Raw genomic sequence first — 25,021 nt, 5'->3', positions numbered from 1 at the left:
ATTTTCAGTTAGTGGAAGGATGTGGAGATGTAAAATACTTTCATAACTGTACAGTCTATGAAATAACATGCTCAACAATGGCAAGGATTTTTACAAAATAAAAGGCAGAATTTCCAGCTTTTTGTTCTAATTATTGATTCGCATGAAGGCCTTCACCATATAAAATTGGCAATGCCTGTGATCCCCATAAATCCAGCCTTGACAGTAACTAGGCCTGACCAGGTCCTGCTGGGGGTAGGCCCATGACTGAAGCCCGACTCTAGGAAAGAGCACAAGTTTGTGGATTCTGAATCTTTTTTAGTTGATTCCTATCACCGAGGAACAATTTTCTCCACAGTCATGGGGGTGTGCAGATCATGCCACCATGTTATGATACATGATATGAAATGATATGGCAAAATATTGTTGTTTATATTACATTTGCTTTTTGGATCTCTTTACCAACAGTCTAACAGAGACAAATCTACAAGTGAAGATCAGAGTCAAATTCTGAAAAATGATTAATCCCCACATGGAAATAGCTTTTTTTACAACTGCTCAACACTGTGATAGAATAGTAACAATAACAAAAAGTAAGTGCATTTTTTTTATCAATGCATATTTGCAGAAAAAAAAATGAAACGTGAGGCAGAAGACCAATATGGACAAAAGTGAAACAGTAGATTATCAGTAGTGTGCTGATGAAGGAATTGTATAACTGCATTGCCACAGGAAGAAATGGCCTACAGTGGCGTTCCAAGGAGCACTTAGTCATTCTGAGCCTGTGACCCACATGCTCCTCTCGCTCACCAGAGCAATACTTTGAGGGTGGGCCGTGATGAAGAAGAGTTTTGACAACATCCTCTTCTCAGTGACTACATGCAGAGGGTCCATCTCCACCCTCAGGACTGAGCCAGCCGTCTGAATCAGTTTTCTGAGTCTGCTGGTGTTGACCATCCGCCGGCTGTAATGCCCCGGCAAAACCATTGTGTAGAAAATGTAAACGCAGACTCATAAAACATCGGCAGTTTGGTTAAAGATGTTAAAGGACCACCCTGAAGAAAAAAAGAGCAGACTCTGGCCCTTTCTGTAGAGAGCTGCAGTGTTCCTGGTCCAGTACAGTTTGCTGTGCAAGTGGACATATAGGTTTGTACTCATGTATCATCTCCACTATTTCTCTTTGCAAATGTCAGACGTCAACTGCAATTTTATCTTGGTAAATAATCTGCAAAGCTTGAATTTCAGCAAGAAGCTTCGCAATATAAGGTAGAGCACTGTAAGAGCAAACACTCTTACCTCCGACTATGACATACAAATTTAAGAACGTGTAACAGAACCTAATTCTAACTGAACCTAACCCAAGTTGTTCAATGTTTGAATAACAGTCAATGTTTCCAACCTTGTAAAATGTTGGGTTTCAGCCACCATCTTAAAATTTAAGGATCTCATAAGTGGAGAAATTCCTGCCTATAAATTTGCTTATTATGAGGTCCTTGTTAAAAATAGCATCACTACAAAACTTTGAGGTAAAGGTTACGTCTATTAACGAGGTGAAATGTGGTCCAGAATTTGGCTCGTGAAATATTAATTTAGGAGAGACAATTTTTGAAAGCATACATGGAAGCTGTAAAAATGCTTTTCCCACTGTGTGCTAAATGACAACCAGAAGTTTTCCTCTCAGCATCTTTTGTTATGTCTCAAGTTCTTTCTCCGTCTGAAACATAATGGAAATTACTCTCAAAACTGAGATCAAAAATTCAAATGTTTATGATGCATCTAAAAAATGTCATTTCAGACATTTAAACTGTTTTATTTGACATGTTAAAATTGCATAATCTTCATCGTTAATCTTTCTACATTTATCTATCTCAATTATTGTAAAACAGAAATAAAGACAATAAGTGGATCTGTTTTTTTTATTTGCATTCAATTAAATCCTGAATAAAATGTATATTTGATCCTACATCAAAACCTCAATTTGTTAGTCTGAGGATATGACAGGTAACTAACTTCATAATAACAGACATCAGCTGGTTCAGTAGCACAAAAGCAAAAGTTAACTGGTTTTAAAAGTAAATACATCCAGGAATCTCTTTCGGAAGGTGCTGAGGTAAGTCTCTTTAACCGAATCGCAAATTCAGAAAGTCAAAAAATAAAGTTAATAGTAAAGTGATCAAGGAGAGTAAATGTGGCACACATGTTTGCATGAACTTTGCTCTTTTTTTTCTATAGAATTTACACATGTTCTAATGAGATATACTGTATGTAGGACATGAATCGTTTATATTGCACAGACAGATGAATATAGCACAGAGATTATTGCACCGCTGAGACTCAAACATGTAAAACATAATTTTTACAATGAATGACAATATTGGAAATATGCTAAATTATTTCACAGTACCAGAGTTTATACACAAAAATAACACAAAATACCGTCATTCTTATGGATACAGAATAAAAATGCAATAGAAACTGCTGATTTGAAATCAAATGTAAGCTTTTTGTTAGACTCTTGTATTTCATTTAATTCTGAAGGTAATATGACTCAGAAATCTATTTCGGATTTTGGTCAACTTGAAACCATAAATGAGAGGATTCAAAAGGGGAGGTATGACAACAATTTCCATTGCAATAAAGTTTTCAAGAGATTGAGGTAATTCCTTTGAACCATATCGTATACTCATGATATCAAAAAGCACAGTAAAAAGAAAAGTCATCAAGGAGAGTAAATGTGGCACACACGTTTGCATGAACTTTGCCTGGTTTTCTATAGAGTTAAAACATGTTCTAATGAGATATATGTAGGACCAAACTATAAATACACCATGAAATACATAAATTAATATTGTAATATAAGCAACGATGTTGTTAATAATAGTTTCAGCTGGGAAACAAGCAAGTGCAACAATGATCCAATTCACACAGAAGAGTCTGGCAATATACGGGCTGCATAACTTCAGTCTGGATGTCAGACAAATATTTGAGCCTATAATGCAGAAAGGTGTGAACCAGGAGAAACACACTAACTTTATGAGTCTTTGCTTTGACATGACAGAGTGATACTGCAGTGGTCGACATATAGCCACATATCTGTCATATGCCATCACTGCAAGAAAAGAGAGGTCACTGCAGGCATAAGAGTACATTACTAAAGCCTGAACAAGACATCCAGAATAAGAGATGACATGAACAGGAGAGAGCAGATCCCACAGAAATTTGGGGAAGAATCCGATTGTCCCATAAAGTCCATTCATGCAAAATGCACACAACAGAATATACAATGGCTCGTGCAGATTTTTATCCAAGATGATGGTCACAATAAGACAAATATTCACCAGCAAGGTTACACAATAAAACAGTAAAGTGATAGAGAATATAATTAATCTTTGATTCTTTGTTTCATTTAAACCTGAAAGAAAAAACAATGTTATTACAGAAATATTTTCCATCATATTTTGAAACCTTGTTTTTCTTGTGTGAAAGGTACTTCAGTCCCTGACACTGTCTGCTCTCTGGTCGCACTGCTTATAATATCTTGGACTACAGCAGGGAGGGAGGTGGGATTTGTAACCAGCCAATTGACGTTCAGAAAAAAAGTCAATATACAATTGTGTGATTAACTTGTAATCAACAAAGCCAAAGACTTATCAGTTAAGAGTACTTCCTGTTTAATTCTAAAAACACAAAGCTTCTATAGTATGCTACAGACCTGCTATATAAACCACAGTTTAACATTGTCAATAATTTGAGATAAGAATGACAAACTTTGAATATAAGATAAGATAAGAAGTCTTTTATTGACCCACAAAGGGGGAATTTTCAGTATTATGGCAACAGGAGTCAAAAAACATCAGCGAGTAATAAGAAACATGCAATACTTTAGTGTAAGGAAGATCAAAAAAAAAAAAAGAAATATAGAAACATGTGAATGTAATTAAACAAGTATATATACAGTGTAAAGACAGGAAGAAATATAGTGTGAGGATATTTACAGTGAACGAATTTCACATGAATCGTTTATATTGCACAGACAGATGAAGATAAAACAGAGATTATTGCACAGTTGAGACTAAAACATGTTAAAGTACAGTTCATAATGGTGGTGCATGTAGTTTTGACTGGGAGCAGAGCTGGTTGTTTAGTCTTACTGCTGCAGGAAGTTGATTGGATTAACGATCGGACAGGTTTGCTGAAGTATGAGGTGTGGAAATGGCCAAAAATGCCCATAATTAGCATTGTTCCTTAACGATGATTCTCTCTGTTAAAATGTCTTTTATATGTATACTTTGTGCCATATGTTCAATACAAATATTGATATATATATATTTTTAAATGCCCATAATTTTTACAATGAATGACAATATTGGAAATATGCTAAATTATTTCACAGTACCAGAGTTTATACACAAAAATAACACAAAATACCTTCATTCTTATGGATACAGAATAAAAATGCAATAGAAACTGCTGATTTGACATCAAATGTAAGCTTTTTGTTAGACTCTTGTATTTCATTTAATTCTGAAGGTAATATGACTCAGAAATCTATTTCGGATTTTGGTCAACTTGAAACCATAAATGAGAGGATTCAAAAGGGGAGGTATGACAACAATTTCCATTGCAATAAAGTTTTCAAGAGATTGAGGTAATTTCTTTGAACCATATCGTATACTCATGATATCAAAAAGCATAGTAAAAATAAAAGTCATCAAGGAGAGTAAATGTGGCACACACGTTTGCATGAACTTTGCCTGGTTTTCTATAGAGTTAAAACATGTTCTAATGAGATATATGTAGGACCAAACTATAAATACACCATGAAATACATAAATTAATATTGTAATATAAGCAACGATGTTGTTAATAATAGTTTCAGCTGGGAAACAAGCAAGTGCAACAATGATCCAATTCACACAGAAGAGTCTGGCAATATACGGGCTGCATAACTTCAGTCTGGATGTCAGACAAATATTTGAGCCTATAATGCAGAAAGGTGTGAACCAGGAGAAACACACTAACTTTATGAGTCTTTGCTTTGACATGACAGAGTGATACTGCAGTGGTCGACATATAGCCACATATCTGTCATATGCCATCACTGCAAGAAAAGAGAGGTCACTGCAGGCGTAAGAGTACATTACTAAAGCCTGAACAAGACATCCAGAATAAGAGATGACATGAACAGGAGAGAGCAGATCCCACAGAAATTTGGGGAAGAATCCGATTGTCCCATAAAGTCCATTCATGCAAAATGCACACAACAGAATATACAATGGCTCGTGCAGATTTTTATCCAAGATGATGGTCACAATAAGACAAATATTCACCAGCAAAGTTACACAATAAAACAGTAAAGTGATAGAGAATATAATTAATCTTTGATTCTTTGTTTCATTTAAACCTGAAAGAAAAAACAATGTTATTACAGAAATATTTTCCATCATATTTTGAAACCTTGTTTTTCTTGTGTGAAAGGTACTTCAGTCCCTGACACTGTCTGCTCTCTGGTCGCACTGCTTATAATATCTTGGACTACAGCAGGGAGGGAGGTGGGATTTGTAACCAGCCAATTGACGTTCAGAAAAAAAGTCAATATACAATTGTGTGATTAACTTGTAATCAACAAAGCCAAAGACTTATCAGTTAAGAGTACTTCCTGTTTAATTCTAAAAACACAAATTTTCTATAGTATGCTAGAGACCTGCTATATAAACCACAGTTTAACATTGTCAATAATTTGAGATAAGAATGACAAACTTTGAATATAAGATAAGATAAGAAGTCTTTTATTGACCCACAAAGGGGGAATTTTCAGTATTATGGCAACAAGAGTCAAAAAACATCAGCGAGTAATAAGAAACATGCAATACTTTAGTGTAAGGAAGATCAAAAAAAAAAAAAGAAATATAGAAACATGTGAATGTAATTAAACAAGTATATATACAGTGTAAAGACAGGAAGAAATATAGTGTGAGGATATTTACAGTGAACGAATTTCACATGAATCGTTTATATTGCACAGACAGATGAAGATAGAACAGAGATTATTGCACAGTTGAGACTAAAACATGTTAAAGTACAGTTCATAATGGTGGTGCATGTAGTTTTGACTGGGAGCAGAGCTGGTTGTTTAGTCTTACTGCTGCAGGAAGTTGATTGGATTAACGATCGGACAGGTTTGCTGAAGTATGAGGTGTGGAAATGTCCAAAAATGCCCATCGGATTTTTTTGGATTAGGGATGGCATAACTTTAATTAATCAAGCCACTATGCTCCACTCCTGTTTAAGAGGCTATGAAAGACCAACAAAAATAAAAAATTCTGAGACACAGAATAGTGTCCTAGCATATTTTCATGCTTGACTGTACTTACAGTAACCCTCTAACATGAAACACATGACAACACTCTGTTACGGGCCTCGGCATTGTCTTATTTCTTCACAGGTAAAGCATTCCTCCACCCTCCCAAGAGCCCAGAGGTCCCCTGCTGTGACTGTCTGCCCCCCCCCTATTGCGACATCGAATTAAACATTAAAAAGTGAAAAAAAAAATCCTGGATCTGCCTGTTAATGTAATCTGTGATTCGACCTTGTATTTTTTGCCTAATCCTGCATAGAAACACAAAAGCAAACCAAAAAAACATTGCAAATGACAACATAACCTCCTAACTGCAGATTTAAACGCAGTATATATCAAATTCTAAATTCCATCTCAAAGTTTATCTGGCAATTATAACACAATATAAATCGACATGTATTTTGCACATCGTTGCACCGACAATGATTTTATCAAACAAAATATCCAGGAATACAGCAATGGATCTAATTCTGTTGTCCCTCACAATTCCATGATATTTTGGCTTAAGCAATTCGATACAAATGCAGTAGAGAGTGTGGTCAAGCAGATGTCCTCATGTTACAGCACCGGTTGCTAAATGACACACAGATATGGGAGTCATATCCCTGCATTGTAAATGGCAGAGGCCTTTGACTGCTGCATCATGTGCAATGCATCTGATGAACCACAACACTTCGAGAGATCTGCAGTGAGCTTTCTAAACAGTGTCACATTTCAGTGAAAACACAAACAACTACAAAATAAAACCTCACCATTAACAACACTCGATCATGACATCCTTAAAATGGCTGCCTGTTGTTGCAGCCACTGTTTCAATCATGCTTCTTTCCCAGGTGACAGCAGAAAAGGTTTACTAGGTGAAATGTTAGTTCAACAGGTTGAGCATTAATTCATTAGTTCTGTCTACTTTTACAAGTCAAGTGTTTTGCTATTTGTGCATGCACAGCACCTCAGTAGCAAAGGTAACAGATTATATACCTGTTACCCAATACCAAACCCAAATTGTAAAGACAATAAGCATTCTTAAGAACTCATATGTACACCAAAGTCAATTAACAAATTTCCTGAGTTAATTTCTAAATAATGAATCACTGTAATGTTACTACAATATTCATATATAAGTGTTATGATCAATATCATTTTACAGTAGTACTAAATAAAAAGGAGGCTCCTGGTTAATCACAGATTAATCAGCCTAAACCTTTAGAACATCTGGACATCCAGTCTTGTTATGCATACGGTAAGGTTTTCGGGGATGCTCGAGCCCTCGCTCTTTTGAATCCCCTAGAAGGAGCATAATTACACTCTGAAACATTATCCAAGATGGCTACTGTATGTTGGCTATGTGTCCAGAGTTCGATGGTGATGGCTCAGCAGTGTTTTAAAGACATTCAGGGGTGCCTGGTAGTGTAGTGGGTTGTGCCGGCACTCCATGTGTAGAGGCTACAGTCCTCGCTGCAGCGGGCCCCGGTTTTTTACTGCGTGTCATTCCCCTCTCTCTGCCCCCTGCTTCCTGTCTCTCCTTCACTGTACTATCACTAAAGGCACAAAAGCTTGGCACCTTTTTTAGAAAATGCTCAGAGCTCTCACAAACTTCATGGATGAACTGATAAGATTTAAGTAATCAACAGTCAAGGTCGTGAGGAATTTTTGACTGGCTGGCTTGAAAGATAGGTGAATACCTATCTATGGCAGCCCATGTCAAATTTCCAAAGGGTCATTAAGTAATCTGTTCCATGGATACATTAGAATTACTTTTGCACTGCAATTACTGAAAAGTCCACTGGGGACATCAACTGATTAATTGATCCATCAGTTTGCATCACAAATATTTTGAAATATAAGGAAAGACCAGTCATTAATCAAATTGAGTAAGGTAGAGACAAAATCAATCTGCATCAGAACACACTATATTTTAAACCTGAAATTGTATTTTGTGGTATAGGAAATTTTGTTTTGTGTGTATGACAACATATGGTACGTTTTTCCTTAGGATATATATTGTACATCATTTGTAGACAGCTACATCCTGGTTATCAATGTCCATGTCTTGAATAATGATATTGGTTTTACAATAATTGAACCTTCAACACTATTCATCAACAGATGGATTGCTATTCATCAGTTCTTCCACATGACACCTCTTTGGATGCAAAAGCAATTGCTTGCAGAGGTGAAAGCAGGCAGGTGTAATCAAGCACTACGTATAGCTAAAAACCCAAATATAATATGGTGTAAGAATTTGATTGACAATGTTCAATAGTGATTTATATGCTGTATGTTTATGGCTCCATGCTTTTGCTTTAATGCCCTGAAATGTAACTGATCTTCGCCATAAATGTCTTTTCTCTTAAAAACATTACAATGTTACATTTAGCAGATTACTTCAGATTAGACAATATGCACACTGTTAAAATCTCAACAAATCCTGAGATCCTTTTTTTTTTTTTTACTGTTGATTGTGTCAGAGAAATCATAAAATTATGAGAATTGTGTAAAACACAACTCCAGACAATGAAGATGCTCAGACAGATTGTAAATAGAGTCAGTGCAATATTTATTCTTTTAAATGTTAAAATGCAAATAACAGACTAATACTAAAACTACTGAAATACATTTTATTTATTTTGCTATAGTTTCAGCTTCTACTGTAAAGTCATTAAAGATCTCTTAATCAGTTCAGGGAACATCTGGGTCTCTCTTAAGTAACAGAAGATGTAACTTTTAGCATTTTGTTTTAGATATCAGGAAAGACACGCCATGCAAGCAATTTATGTCCTAAATACATTCATATATATTAATATGTACAGCAAAGTATTTGTTTTTGACAAGTTTCCAAACAAAGTGAATAACTGCGTAGTTGACTAGAACCATCGAATGAATGGAAATCATGGAAATCCAAAATGAAAATGTTACAATGCAGAATAATCTTTTAGAAAGTTTCTATCATCTTTTAAAGTAGTACTATATAAAACACACGGTTAATCAGCAGACATTCTGTACATACAATTTTTAATCCAATGGAATGTAAACTTTCTTCTAAAAAGACATTCAAATCTTATCACATGTATATTTGATGCAACAGCAAAACTTCAGTTTGTTAGTCAGAGGATATGACAGGTTACTAACTTCAAAATAACAGCCATCAGCTGGTAAAAACAAGTAATCGCTTCCGAATTTCGGTCAGTTTGAAACCATAAATGAGAGGATTCATAACGGGAGGTATGACAAGAAATTCTATTTCAGCAAAGTTTTGAAGGTGCTGAGGTAAATATTTTGAACCAAATCGCAAATTAATAAAGTCAAAAAATATAGTTAAAAGAAAAGTGATCAAGGAGAGTAAATGTGGCACACATGTTTGCATGAACTTTGCCCTGTTTTCTATAGAATTTACACATGTTCTAATGAGATATATGTAGGACCAAACTATAAATACACCAAGAGATACATAAACTAACATTGTAATATATGTACTTATGTTGTTAACAATGGTTTCAGCTGGGAAACAAGAAAGTCTAACAATAATCCAATTCACACAGAAGAGTCTGGCAATATACGGGCTGCATAACTTCAGTCTGGATGTTAGAGAAACATTTATGGCCATGAGGCAGAAAGGTGTGGACCAGAAGAAACACACTAACTTTAGGATATTTCTTTGGGACATAATATTGTGGTATTCCAATGGTCGACATATAGCCACATATCTGTCATATGCCATCACTGCAAGAATGGAGAGATCACCGCCTGCAAATGAGTACAGTACCTGAACCTGAATGAGACATCCAGAATAAGAGATGACATGAACAGGAGAGAGCAGATCCCACAGAAATTTGGGGAAGAAACCTGTTGTTCCATAAAGTGAATTCATGCAAAATACACACAGCAGAATATACATTGGTTCATGGAGGTTTTTATCCAAGATGATGGTCACAATAAGAGTTATATTTACCAGCAAAATGACACAGTAACACAACAAACTGAGAAAGAAGAGAATAAACCTGTAGTTTACTGATTCAGTTAAACCTGAAAGGTAAAATATTTTTATCACAGAGACGTTATCCATTGTGAGTAGAAGTACAATATTCCTTTTTTTCCTTGGGTAGTATCCCTCCATAATTAACATAGGTACCGTCCCCTCATCTCACTGTTTTTTGTTTAATTTTGTTTGAAGTGCAGTGCACTGCTATGGAAGTTTTCTGGAAGCTGGTGAGAACTTGGGCGGCAGCTGATACGCAGAAGAGTTAAATATAGACTTGATGCATCAAGGAGACCAGAAGGTGGAGCAATATACCAGCTACCAGAGTAACATGAGCAATTGTCACCCTCAAGTCTGAAGACGTCTCACGGCATTCCCCTTATATCTCCCTCACCCTGTGTCACCCATTCTAACAGCACCTCCATGAATGGCTAGAATTGCAGTCACTCTATGTTGCATGTAGGTGTTACATCCAATTGGATAGTTAAGCCTAAAGCATCCATTCCTAAATCACATTGTGTCATTATGTCTTGCCACTGGTGTAATACACAAAAGAGTTGAAGTTGGGGCCTCGCTCTCTGGGGCATTTTAGAAGTCAGGAAAGACACGCCATGCAAGCAATTTATGTCCTAAATACATTCATACATATTAATATGTACAGCAAAGTATTTGTTTTTGACAAGTTTCCAAACAAAGTGAATAACTGCGTAGTTGACTAGAACCATCGAATGAATGGAAATCATGTAAATCCAAAATGAAAATGTTACAATGCAGAATAATCTTTTAGAAAGTTTCTATCATCTTTTAAAGTAGTACTATATAAAACACACGGTTAATCAGCAGACATTCTGTACATACAATTTTTAATCCAATGGAATGTAAACTTTCTTCTAAAAAGACATTCAAATCTTATCATATGTATATTTGATGCAACAGCAAAACTTCAGTTTGTTAGTCAGAGGATATGACAAGTTACTAACTTCAAAATAACAGCCATCAGCTGGTAAAAACAAGTAATCGCTTCCGAATTTCGGTCAGTTTGAAACCATAAATGAGAGGATTCATAACGGGAGGTATGACAAGAAATTCTATTTCAGCAAAGTTTTGAAGGTGCTGAGGTAAATATTTTGAACCAAATCGCAAATTAATAAAGTCAAAAAATAAAGTTAAAAGAAAAGTGATCAAGGAGAGTAAATGTGGCACACATGTTTGCATGAACTTTGCCCTGTTTTCTATAGAATTTACACATGTTCTAATGACATATATGTAGGACCAAACTATAAATACACCAAGAGATACATAAATTAATATTGTAATATAAGCAACTACATTGTTAATAATAGTTTCAGCTGGGAAACAAGCAAGTGTAACAATGATCCAATTCACACAGAAGAGTCTGGCAATATACGGGCTGCATAACTTCAGTCTGGATGTTAGAGAAACATTTATGGCCATGAGGCAGAAAGGTGTGGACCAGAAGAAACACACTAACTTTAGGATATTTTTTTTGGACATAATATTGTGGTATTCCAATGGTCGACATATAGCCACATATCTGTCATATGCCATCACTGCAAGAATGGAGAGATCACCGCCTGCAAATGAGTACAGTACCTGAACCTGAATGAGACATCCAGAATAAGAGATGACATGAACAGGAGAGAGCAGATCCCACAGAAATTTGGGGAAGAAACCTGTTGTTCCATAAAGTGAATTCATGCAAAATACACACAGCAGAATATACATTGGTTCATGGAGGTTCTTATCCAAGATGATGGTCACAATAACAGAAAGATTTGCCAGCAAAATGACACAGTAACACAATAAAGTGAGTGAGAAGAGAATAAACCTGTAGTTTACTGATTCAGTTAAACCTGAAAGGTAAAATATTTTAATCACAGAGACGTTATCCATTGTGAGTAGAAGTACAATATTCCTTTTTTTCCTTGGGTAGTATCCCTCCATAATTAACACAGGTACCGTCCCCTCATCTCACTGTTTTTTGTTTAATTTTGTTTGAAGTGCAGTGCACTGCTATGGAAGTTTTCTGGAAGCTGGTGAGAACTTGGGCGGCAGCTGATACGCAGAAGAGTTAAATATAGACTTGATGCATCAAGGAGACCAGAAGGTGGAGCAATATACCAGCTACCAGAGTAACATGAGCAATTGTCACCCTCAAGTCTGAAGACGTCTCACGGCATTCTCCTTATATCTCCCTCACCCTGTGTCACCCATTCTAACAGCACCTCCATGAATGGCTAGAATTGCAGTCACTCTATGTTGCATGTAGGTGTTACATCCAATTGGATAGTTAAGCCTAAAGCATCCATTCCTAAATCACATTGTGTCATTATGTCTTGCCACTGGTGTAATACACAAAAGAGTTGAAGTTGGGGCCTCGCTCTCTGGGGCATCTGAATCAACAACTTTGAGACTTGAACATAGGGCTGGGTGATAAAACAATATCGATAATTATCGCGGTATAACTTTTCCTCGATAGAAATTTTAGACATGTTGTTATAACATTGATAGAGATGAGCAGACACACACACACACACACACACACACTTCCACAGACAGAAGTTCGCAGTGTTTTAACTTGCCCCGTTTATCCAGGAACATAAATATGAATTCAGCAGGTTTTTATAAAGATCAGTTCTAAGGGTGATGATTACAAAGCATCAGAGGAGCGGAGTCACTTGTTGACCAGGGGAGTAATGCACCTCAGAGCAGTGGCGCTGATTTAAGATAGGATAAGATAAAAACTTTATTAAGCCACACACCGGGGAAAATCGGATTTTACAGCAGCAGGTCACAATGAGGTAGACCCCAGAATAAAGAAATAGAAAAAGGCAATGGAAAAATGTTATTAAAATAAAATAAAACAAATGCTGAGTATGTACATGTTATAAACCTTTTCACTGTAGTGGTTTGTATGAAATGTTACAAGTAAAGTGCATTGGCTCAGGATGATTGTACGAACAAGTAACATCAGTTTTTTGCATAAGAAAATACATAAATACATAAGAAGAACATTGTACATTAACACAAATGTGCAAAACATTTATTTTCGGGTTATTTGATTTAAATCTCGATATATATATATATATATATATTGATATTAACCAAATTTTTTTCCATATCCCCCAGCTCTACATGAACCCAACTTGAGACAGATGTTACATATTTGCCATTTCTTCTTTTGAGAAAGCATACATGTGTGTGGAGGCAGTAATGGGAGAATTGTGCTTCCTCTTTTTGCTCTTATTGTTGCATATCTTACCAGTTGGAGTTAAGATAAACAAGAAGAACTGTTTTGAATATGTAAAGAATTGCAGTCTTTAAGGTGGGATGCTATGATAAGGGAAGAGTTTTTTTTTCTCCAGGTCAGTGTGATGACCTTCTCAAAGCCGGCCTCTCTGCAGGAGCCTGTTGGGAGATTCACCTCCACTTGTCTGGCTGCAGTAAATACGCTGGTGACATTCAGCCAGTCCCCCTCTCCCCCATGACTTCCACAGAATTCGGTTTTAGTTGATTACTAAATTTTTCATTTAGTGTGCATTTCTTTAAATAAACTTATTTTTAGGTTATACTCATGTGTGGCCTCCCCCACTTTGCCTAGCCTTGAGTTGGGTTGTGACATCAGATACAAAGAGCAAATCATCAATTATGAATACATTCACACTGATTACAAAAGTTTCTGCTTGTACTTTAACAGAGGAAGCCATGAGGGCCATGCTTGGCAGAAATAATTGTTTGTCTGTTCCACTAGTCCAAAGAAAAGTCAGATTTTAAGTTTGCAGCCATTCAGGATTTGCTGTCTTGAAACCAGAGCTTGAGGTTAGTTAGTGTGCTGTATTGATACGCCTCCAGGAGGAGCTAGATCTCTGTATCACCCAGATAATGGTTTTAAGAAATGTTTCCAAATGTTGTTTAGCAGGAGACAAGAGATAGAAAAGATCAGACCAAGTATGGAAGCTTTTGGCTACACCACAGATAATTTATTATTATTTTAACAGATTATTTAGATAATTAAAACAGAATGTTTCAAAAGCTACAGTCACTACAACCTGAAAGGAGAATAGGGAAAATACTCAGCTGCATGAATAGGGCATTTCTCATATAACTGGGTCTTCAAATGATTCCTTATCTAAATCAGCAAGTTTTTATCTCAACAAATAATCAACATGGAAAGTGAACAACAGAGAAATATATTCATCACATGATGTAATAAGGATAAAATAAAAGGAAAATGCAAAACAAAATCGGCTGTTAGTTAAATCAGAGAAATAATAAAACGATGAAATAAAACACAAAACTGGAAACAACGAAGATGCACAGACAGATTAGAAATAAAGTCAGTTCAAGATTGATTCTATTGTTTGTTTGCACCTCTGTTTGCCAAATGTTTGAATGCAAATAACAGACTATTATTAAAACTACTGGAATTATTCTCATCTATATTGCTACAGCTTCAGCGAACTGCTTCTATTATAAAGTTGGAAAGATCTCTTCAGTTTAAACTACGTTTTTGTTTTCCTGTGAGTCAGACGAAAAGCAACTTTCACTTAAGTCCGAAATGTATATGTTGTGTTTATTTACTGCTTCCCTTAAGTAACAGAAGTTGTATTTTTTCAACATTTTGTTATTAATGAATGAGCTCCCTCTGTTTTTGAAGATCTATTTTTGTGAGAGTTACTTTTGCTTTTCCAGTAGCTCAGTGGCAAGGCTATCAGTAGATTTATCATGCAACATTTATGGCAGTCCAATATACAAATATAAATTATGAACATAAATTAATATGTACAGTAAAGTATTTGATTTAACAAGTTTGACAGAAAATAAAAATGAGATACAAAATTAATCATTCTTAGAAAAAAAAATATTCCTTGCAGTAAAATGCTCATTTTTATTCAATAAAATGCAAAACATCTTCAAAAAAGACATTTTAACAGGACATCCAGAGTAAGAGATGAGATGAACAGGAGAAAGCAGATCCCTAGTCTCTAGATAAATCACAACATGAGTCACAAAATATGATAAAAAAAAAATTCATAGTGGAAATACATGATTTATAATTTTCAAAACTGTTTGATACATGTTTATGGTAACATTATTCTGGCTTTAATAAATTTACACAACATTGAAAATATGCTCTCTTCCCAGCGTTTGAATGGCTCCCCTCAGGACTCCGACTTCGCTGCCCTGGCTGCAGGACTCAGAGGAGAAGGGCAGAACCTTTGTTCCCAGGGCAGTTCAACTCCTTTGCACTCATGTCATCATTGTTTCCTTCCTGTTTTCCCTTGTCTTGACATGCTCTGTGTGCCGTACAATTGCCCTCCAGTGACGGAGAAAGTTGTTTTGAATTTGAATTGAATATATCTAATGACATCCTTTTACTGAATGTGCACCGAAGTTTCCAACAATGAATCACTGTGCAACTGACTCGACCATCAGATGAGTGGAAATCATGTAAATACAAAAAGGAAATGCTACCATTCAATGTTTAATTTAGAGTGGTCACAATTTTAAAAGAGGCACATGATTAATCACCCTACACACATAAACACGTATATACAAAAACATGCAACACAAACTTTGTAAAGTTCAAACATTCTTCTGAATAGACATTCAGCAACGCATACCAAACTAATGTTTGATGAAACTGCAAAACCCTCGGTTGTTACTCTATAAGAAAATAATGTGTAACAAAAGCCATCAACAGGTGAAACAGCACACACGTTAACTGGTTTTAAAAGTAAAAACATCCTGTAATCTCTTTCGAATTTTGGTCAATTTGAAACCATAAATGAGAGGATTCATAATGGGAGGTATGATAAGAAATTCCATTGAAATAAAGTTTTTCAGGGGTTGAGATAAATATGTTGATTCAAACCTGATATTAATAAAGTCAAAAAGTATAGTGAAAAGAAAAGTGATCAAGGAGAGTAAATGTGGCACACATGTTTGCATGAACTTTGCCCTGTTTTCTATAGAATTTACACATGTTCTAATGAGAAATATGTAGGACCAAACTATAAATACACCATGAGATACATAAAATAATATTGAAATATATGCAACTATGGTGTTAACCATAGTTTCAGCTGGGAAACAAGCAAGTGCAACAATGAACCAATTCATACAGAAGAGTCTGGCAATATACGGGCTGCATAACTTCAGTCTGGATGTCAGACAAATATTTATGCCCATAACGCAGAAAGGTGTGGACCAGGAGAAACACAGTAACTTTATGAGTCTTTGCTTTGACATGACAGAGTTATACTGCAGTGGTCGACATATAGCCACATATCTGTCATATGCCATCACTGCAAGAAAAGAGAGGTCACTGGCTGCAAATGAGTACAGTACCTGAACCTGAAGAAAACATCCAGAATAAGAGATGACATGAACAGGAGAGAGCAGATCCCACAGAAATTTGGGGAAGAAACCTGTTGTTCCATAAAGAGAATTCATGCAAAATGCACACAACAGAATATACATTGGTTCATGGAGGTTTTTATCCAAGGTGATGGTCACAATAAGAGTTATATTTACCAGCAAAATGACACAGTAACACAACAAACTGAGAAAGAAGAGAATAAACCTCTCGCTCATTTTCTCATTTAAACCTGAAAGGTAGAATATTGTTATCACAGAGACATTATCCATCATGAGTAGAAAGAAAACTTTACTTTCCTCCCTTTGTAGTATACCTCCCTGACTAACACACAAGGTCTGTCTCCTCATCTCACTAAGTATCTTGTCTGAAGTCAGTAGTGCAACAACTGGGAATTAAAACCAACCAATCAGTGGTCTGGAAACCCTTTCATCACTAAGCATCTATTCGCACGCACAGCTGTTTACCAAATTACCAAGGTAATACCAGAGGTCATCTATGGAGAGCTTGTTGCACCAAAAGAAGTTGCAATATTTTATTGGAATATTGGACAAGAAGGTGACCAGTAGATGTTAGCAGGTGTTATTGGCCACCAGCGGATGTTAGGGACATAAATTTAGTTGTGCACCTCAGAGTCATCGAGCGTTTTGGCCTTGTAATCAATGATACAGGCCGTATTTGAGGGTACGCTGAGGCTAAAGGTAAATGTGACTACTGGCTTATATGGCAGTAATATGAAAGACACGTGGCCCGCTCACTAGATCAGACCTCTTACCTCTATGCCATTTTAAACTAAACGCTGTCCCATTTTAGAACAAAGCACAAGATGGAGAATATCCTTTGTATGTTCTACCACACTGATTAACACCAACCACCAGTTGATGTTAGCGGATGTTAGTAATGATGTGATGTGAGGGACACGTCTTCAGTTGTGTATCTAAGTGTCATCAAGTGTATCTGCCTTTTAATCACAAGACTCTTCTAAGGCAGGCCCATCACAGGTTTAACAGACCTGGGTGCATGTCCCTAGCATCTTGGGGCCCAGTTGGGATGTTTCCTCCTGATCCAGAGCCATTGGCTGCAGCATTCTGCAGTGTGTGATGTTTCTTTCATGGTGGTGCAGGGCGTAGGTGCCGATGTCATACCAATCACACACTCACATATACCAAGCATTCCAGTCCAATCATTGTTCATTCAGTCAACATTAACTCCCACAAAAACACAGAGGAGGGAGGAGGGCAAGTGCATGACACCGTGACACCAACCAAAGACTATTCCCCTATTCACAATTACCCATTCTTATTAGTTTTCTCTATAAATGTGTCCTGATTGAAATTGAGAAAGTGTTTGCAATAAGAGCTGTAATTTTTCTGGCTTCCACCTATGATCCCTCCATCTGCTTGCTCTCCTCCTTTCTCTAAAATCATTGTTATTAATCCAGGATTGACGAAGGCCATAGGTTTATTGTCTCTGCCAAGGAGGTTATGTTTTCATCTGTGTCTGTTTGTTACTTAGCAGGATGATGTAAAAACTACTCAACCTATTCCCATGAAGGTTTGCGATGGGGTGTGACATGACCCAAAGAAGAACCCGTTCAATTTTGGAGCAGGTGAGAATAAATGGGTAGATCCATCATTTTTTAAATTCCATTTCTCCTCATTTCCCACTGAAATGTGTCAATGTATGGTGGCAGCAATGGTGCATCGTGTGCAACAGATTCAGAGTGACAGATAGTCAGACGAAAGTGTTAAAGACAAGTTCTTGTGTAAGAGAGGGAACTACAGTACATAGCATGCCACTTAGGTGTGCCTACACAACTGCAGGTGAAACTATCAGGTTTGGCTGTCTGCATGGATGGTAAAAACTTTATGGATAATTACATCAGTGTGCGCTCCATCAAGCAAATGGCGCTGCACACAGCTTTGTAATGCAGCATTGGCCTAAAACACCAAATTAGAGACCAGTATAGAAGCTGCACTGTCCCTTGTCATTCAGGTGGGTTTTTTCCTGTTGTTGCTGGTGCCTTACTTTCACCACAGAGGTACTGCATGTAGTGTAGTCTTATGGATTTTGTTTGTCCCATCGATGTTGTCAAAACCATTGTGGGTCCAGACTTTAGACTTAAAAGTGGTTATCGTGTCTCTCAGCTTTAACTTCTTTTCAACACTGTCAACAATAATGTCACTGTCAACTCCTATCACCAAATATCCTTGGTTCAAATTGCCCAACCTCCTGTGATCAGCTCCTCTGAAAGGAGCCATTAGCTGCTTTCAGACATGCAATGAACTCTGGGAATCCTCCGCAGTGTGAGTGCAAATGTCTGAGTGAGAGCCTCTGGATTTTCTGCAGACTTTCAACACAGCAGGGTATGAGCAAGTGAGGCCAGCAGAGGGGTTGTTGACACTTCTAACTCGTGACAGACACAGATATGTAAAAGGGTAAAACATGAGATACATAAATGAATATTGAAATAAATGCAACTACGTTGTTAATAATAGTTCATGAAATAGATATGCGGTCTCCCTCATATCCAAATGACCCAATTAATAGGGCTGCTTCCATGGCATTCTACTTCCTACTGTGTGACAGTTGAAGCAGCAACTTGACCCGAATGCACGACTCATACAATGACTCAGTGAAATGAAAGTTTTACTGTGAGGATTCTCAACAGTTTCACAGGAGGTGAAAGCTGGTCTCCTGCCTTATTTATACAACCCTTTTTTAATTTCTGGGAATAATCAACATGGAGAATGAACAAAAGTCAAATATTTTTATTACAACATGTTAAAGGGATCATTTGAAAGGAAGCTGCCTGAGATGAAGACAAAGTTGTGCATGGTTCCATCAGAAGAATCATGATGATGAGACTTTGTAAAACACTGCTGGCAATGAAGATGCTTAGACAGTGATTGGGAATAAAACCAGCTCTAGATTAATACTTGTTTGTTTGCACTCCTGATGTTTTCCTAAAACAATCTGTCATATGTATAAATGTGAATAACAGATTAAAACTAATGCTATTAATAATTTTAAGTCAAAAGCAGTTTTTGCATTTCCCTTTTGCATATTTGAATAAAAGTGATTGATTTTACTTTTGATTTTCACTGAAGTCCAAAATCATACTTTCAAAAATGCATTTATTCCTGTCATATAACATTTTACAAGGCCATCAGATGAACATAATTCCCATTATGTTTTTCATTAGTTTAGGTAGCAAGTAAAAAAGAAGCACTTAGTGTAAAGAGCATTCGATAAACAAAAAGTGTTTGATAAAATAATGTTCTTCTAAAAAGACATTCATCAAAGCAAACTGTGGCAATCGACGATGCAACGGGTATGTCCCAATCACAGCCAGAGACAATCCAGTCACTTTTCAGCATCTTTATTCTTTATTAATGACACGAGCAAACATAAATTCAGAACTCAAACTTTAATTGTCCGTCACATAACGTTTTCAGGTTGCTTGCTTTACAGCTCAGCCGGGCTCTGCCTTTTGTTCCAGAGGATCAATCAGCTAACAGCCCTCGAATGCGCTGATTATTCCTCTGGTACAGGTGGAGATGCTCTCTGAGCCAAGTAGCCATCCGGCCTGACCTTCCACCCACATTGTGCAGCTCTCTGCCTGCCTCTGGAGAGCTTACAGCCGCCGTCTGTTCTCCGCTGCATGCTCCTGGTACATGGTACCCTCTGCCATTCGCACCAACGCCATCTCCGCCTGCAGGACCTCGTCTCTGGCTGTGTGGAACCCGACATTGGGCGCCACTGTGGCAATTGATGACCAATGGTATTGTTTATTGAAATCTGTGTGTATGTTTGGAATAAACTATTACAATGAATTTGATGGTATGTATGTTTCTATGTTTACCAGGTACCTCTGTGTTAAATGAAAAGGTTGGCCATTGACTTTTTTCTCTCTCTCCTTTAGTAGGTGTTGTTTTTCTCAATGTTTTATTTTTTCATACAAAGATATCTTAATACCAACTAACAGATCAGTTTCCTTATAACTAAATTTATGAAATGTGCACATAATTCATCAACAACGAACAATATTACATCTGACTAGATATTTAAATGAATGGGAATCAAACACAAAATGGTAATACAGTGCAAAATATATATATAATAAAAAGAGGCACAGGACTCATCACCCTAAACCTTGAGCATAAAGAATATTTTACACACATCAATACCAATTTTAACTGAAAAAAAATTCAATATGTAACTAACTTCAAAATAACAGCTGGTTCAGCAGTGCATATTTAAAGTATTCAATTACAAACAGGGTTTTGTGTTTCTGTAATGTACACCAAAACTTAACAGTTTACTTAAGTAAAACATTTTGCTAAGTCTGTTTCTAATTTTGGTCAATTTGAAACCATAAATGAGAGGATTCATGATTGGAGGTATGACAAGAAATTCTATTGCAACAAAGTTTTTTAGAGGTAGAGGTATTTGTTTTGAACTAAAACGCATATTCATAACATCAACAAGTATAGTGAAAAGAAAAGTGATCAAGGAGAGTAAATGTGGCACACATGTTTGCATGAACTTTGCCCTGTTTTCTTTAGAATTTACACATGTTTTAATGAGATGTATGTAGGACCAAACTATAAATACACCATGAGATACATAAAGTAATATTGTAATATATGCAGCTATACTGTTCACCATAGTTTCAGCTGGGAAACAAGCAAGTGTAACAATGATCCAATTCACACAGAAGAGTCTGGCAATATACGGGCTGCATAACTTCAGTCTGGATGTCAGACAAATATTTGTGCCTATAATGCAGAAAGGTATAAACCAGGAGAAACACACTAACTTTATGAGTCTTTGCTTTGACATGACAGAGTGATACTGCAGTGGGCGACATATAGCCACATATCTGTCATATGCCATTACTGCAAGAAAAGAGAGGTCACTGCAGGCGTAAGAGTACATTACTAAAGCCTGAACAAGACATCCAGAATAAGAGATGACATGAACAGGAGAGAGCAGATCCCACAGAAATTTGGGGAAGAAACCTGTTGTTCCATAAAGTCCATTCATGCAAAATGCACACAACAGAATATACATTGGTTCATGGAGGTTCTTATCCAAGATGATGGTCACAATAAGAGTTATATTTACCAGCAAAATGACACAGTAACACAACAAACTGAGAAAGAAGAGAATAAACCTGTGGCTCATTTTCTCATTTAAACCTGAAAGGTAGAATATTGTTATCACAGAGACATTATCCATCATGAGTAGAAAGAAAACTGTACTTTCCTCCCTTTGTAGTATACCTCCCTGACTAACACACAAGGTCTGTCTCCTCATCTCACTTAGTATCTTGTCTGAGGACAGTATCAACAAACTGGGAATTAAAACCAACCAATCAGTGGTCTGGAAACCCTTTCATCACTAAGCATCTATTCGCACGCACAGCTGTTTACCAAATTACCAAGGTAATACCAGAGGTCATCTATGGAGAGCTTGTTGCACCAAAAGAAGTTGCAATATTTTATTGGAATATTGGACAAGAAAGTGACCAGTAGATGTTAGCAGGTGTTATCGGCCACCAGCGGATGTTAGGGACATAAATTTAGTTGTGCACCTCAGAGTCATCAAGTGTTTTGGCCTTGTAATCAATGATACAGGCCGTATTTGAGGGTACGCTGAGGCTAAAGGTAAATGTGACTACTGGCTTATATGGCAGTAATATGAAAGACACGTGGCCCGCTCACTAGATCAGACCTTTTACCTCTATGCCATTTTAAACTAAACTCTGTCACTTTCTAGAACATAGCACAAGATGGAGAATATCCTTTGTTCTACCACACTGATTAACACCAACCACCAGTTGATGTCAGTGGATGTTAGTAATGATGTGATGTGAGGGACACGTCTTCAGTTGTGTATCTAAGTGTCATCAAGTGTATCTGCCTTTTAATCACAAGACTCTTCTAAGGTAGGCCCATCACAGGTTTAACAGACCTGGGTGCATGTCCCTAGCATCTTGGGGCCCAGTTGGGATGTTTCCTCCTGATCCAGAGCCATTGGCTGCAGCATTCTGCAGTGTGTGATGTTTCTTTCATGGTGGTGCAGGGCGTAGGTGCCGATGTCATACCAATCACACACTCACATATACCAAGCATTCCAGTCCAATCATTGTTCATTCAGTCAACATTAACTCCTACAAAAACACAGAGGAGGGAGGAGGGCAAGTGCATGACACCGTGACACCAACCAAAGACTATTCCCCTATTCACAATTACCCATTCTTATTAGTTTTCTCTATAAATGTGTCCTGATTGAAATTGAGAAAGTGTTTGAGATAAGAGCTGTCATTTTTCTGGCTTCCACCTATGATCCCTCCATCTGCTTGCTCTCCTCCTTTCTCTAAACTCATTATTAATCCAGGATTGAAGAAGGCCATAGGTTTATTGTCTCTGCCAAGGAGGTTATGTTTTCATCTGTGTGTGTTTGTTACTTAGCAGGATGATGTAAAAACTACTCAACCTATTCCCATGAAGGTTTGCGATGGGGTGTGACATGACCCAAAGAAGAACCTGTTCAATTTTGGAGCAGGTGAGAATAAATGGGTAGATCCATCATTTTTTAAATTCCATTTCTCCTCATTTCCCACTGAAATTTGTCAATGTATGGTGGCAGCAATGGTGCATTGTGTGCAACAGATTCAGAGTGACAGATAGTCAGACGAAAGTGTTAAAGACAAGTTCTTGTGTAAGAGAGGGAACTACAGTACATAGCATGCCACTTAGGTGTGCCTACACAACTGCAGGTGAAACTATCAGGTTTGGCTGTCTGCATGGATGGTAAAAACTTTATGGATAATTACACGAGTGTGCGATACTGCAAGCGAGTCGCTGCACACAGCTTTGTAATGCAGCATTGGCCTAAAACACCAAATTAGAGACCAGTATAGAAGCTGCACTGTCCCTTGTCATTCAGGTGGGTTTTTTCCTGTTGTTGCTGGTGCCTTACTTTCACCACAGAGGTACTACATGTAGTGTAGTCTTATGGATTTTGTTTGTCCCATCGATGTTGTCAAAACCATTGTGGGTCCAGACTTTAGACTTAAAAGTGGTTATCGTGTCTCTCAGCTTTAACTTCTTTTCAACACTGTCAACAATTATGTCACTGTCAACTCCTATCACCAAATATCCTTGGTTCAAATTGCCCAACCTCCTGTGATCAGCTCCTCTGAAAGGAGCCATTAGCTGCTTTCAGACATGCAATGAACTCTGGGAATCCTGTGCAGTGTGAGTGCAAATGTCAGAGTGAGAGCCTCTGGATTTTCTGCAGACTTTCAACACAGCAGGGTATGAGCAAGTGAGGCCAGCAGAGGGGTTGTTGACACTTCTAACTCGTGACAGACACAGATATGTAAAAGGGTAAAACGAAACAAATATCTCTGGATGCAAAAGTGGTGCCTCACAAGTGGAAGACGAAGATTTCAAGAGAGTTTGCGTTGATAAGAGCTGTAAACAAAAACATGTGATCTCAGCCATGAAATTTATATTTAATTTAATTGAAAAATGAGTATTGTGATATATGCAATTATGCTGTTAACTAAAGTTTCAGCTAGGAGACATACAAGCACAACGATGGTCCAATTCACACAGACAAGTCTGGCAATATACGGGCTGCATAACTTCAATCTTTTCAGACACATATTTGTGCCCATAATGCAGAAAGGTGTGAACCAGGAGAAACACACTAACTTGATAAGTCTTTGCTTTGACATGACAGAGTGATACTGCAGTGGTCGACATATAGCCACATATCTGTCATATGCCATCACTGCAAGAAAAGAGAGTTCACTGCAGACGTAAGAGTACATTACTAAAGCCTGAACAAGACATCCAGAATAAGAGATGAGATGAACAGGAGAGAGCAGATCCCTAGTCTCTAGATAAATCATGAGATGAGTCCACAAAATATGGTTAAAAAAATCACAAAGAATGCTTCAAAGTTTTGGTTTTCTACTTGTAATACATGAAACTATGGATGTAAATGAGTTATCATTCAAATTCCAAAAGATTCATGTAAAAGATTCCATAGGTAGGTATTGAATCAGTTTGAGTTAGATTCCTGAACTCTGATACAAACAGTGAATGATTATTTATACAAACTAGTTTCTTTTCATTCCAATTACACTTTTAGTGGAAAAAGTCACCCATGTTAGTTTATATTGATGACATGGCCCTGATAGCATGCATGACCATTGTGGCCTGTTAGTAGCTAGTTAGACCAACCTGCTCAGTGGCTTTTAATGACATTAAACATAACACATTATTTC

The 25,021-nt window shown here is 37.1% G+C and overlaps 6 protein-coding genes across 6 annotated transcripts; all 6 read right to left on the bottom strand.

Annotated features, from left to right (window-relative positions):
• Positions 1-2,501: 2,501 nt before the first annotated feature.
• Positions 2,502-3,434, bottom strand: LOC109631112 (olfactory receptor 11H6-like). The gene has a single exon (XM_020089710.2). It carries the CDS (start codon positions 3,432-3,434, stop codon positions 2,502-2,504), a length of 933 nt encoding a protein of 310 aa, XP_019945269.2.
• Positions 3,435-4,493: 1,059 nt separating this feature from the next.
• Positions 4,494-5,426, bottom strand: LOC138411898 (olfactory receptor 11H6-like). Its single transcript, XM_069533344.1, has one exon. It carries the CDS (start codon positions 5,424-5,426, stop codon positions 4,494-4,496), a length of 933 nt encoding a protein of 310 aa, XP_069389445.1.
• Positions 5,427-9,416: 3,990 nt separating this feature from the next.
• Positions 9,417-10,406, bottom strand: LOC138411879 (olfactory receptor 5F1-like). Its single transcript, XM_069533284.1, has one exon. The coding sequence runs from the start codon at positions 10,398-10,400 to the stop codon at positions 9,483-9,485; it is 918 nt and encodes a 305-aa protein (XP_069389385.1). The 5' UTR covers positions 10,401-10,406; the 3' UTR covers positions 9,417-9,482.
• A 903-nt stretch (positions 10,407-11,309) lies between these two features.
• LOC109631114 (olfactory receptor 5AR1-like) lies at positions 11,310-12,233 on the bottom strand. Its single transcript, XM_069532810.1, has one exon. The coding sequence runs from the start codon at positions 12,225-12,227 to the stop codon at positions 11,310-11,312; it is 918 nt and encodes a 305-aa protein (XP_069388911.1). The 5' UTR covers positions 12,228-12,233.
• A 3,397-nt stretch (positions 12,234-15,630) lies between these two features.
• LOC138411892 (olfactory receptor 11H6-like) lies at positions 15,631-16,988 on the bottom strand. The gene has a single exon (XM_069533330.1). The coding sequence runs from the start codon at positions 16,986-16,988 to the stop codon at positions 16,056-16,058; it is 933 nt and encodes a 310-aa protein (XP_069389431.1). The 3' UTR covers positions 15,631-16,055.
• Positions 16,989-20,350: 3,362 nt separating this feature from the next.
• On the bottom strand, positions 20,351-21,960 carry LOC138411806 (olfactory receptor 5AR1-like). The gene is made up of 2 exons (XM_069532809.1): positions 21,027-21,960; positions 20,351-20,475 (listed from the first exon to the last, which is right to left on the bottom strand). The coding sequence occupies exons 1-2, from the start codon at positions 21,958-21,960 to the stop codon at positions 20,351-20,353; spliced, it is 1,059 nt and encodes a 352-aa protein (XP_069388910.1).
• Positions 21,961-25,021: the final 3,061 nt, after the last annotated feature.

This window comes from Paralichthys olivaceus, chromosome 10 (assembly GCF_024713975.1).
Source record: "Paralichthys olivaceus isolate ysfri-2021 chromosome 10, ASM2471397v2, whole genome shotgun sequence".
NCBI lineage: Eukaryota > Metazoa > Chordata > Actinopteri > Pleuronectiformes > Paralichthyidae > Paralichthys > Paralichthys olivaceus.
This window is presented reverse-complemented; position numbering and strand designations above follow the sequence as displayed.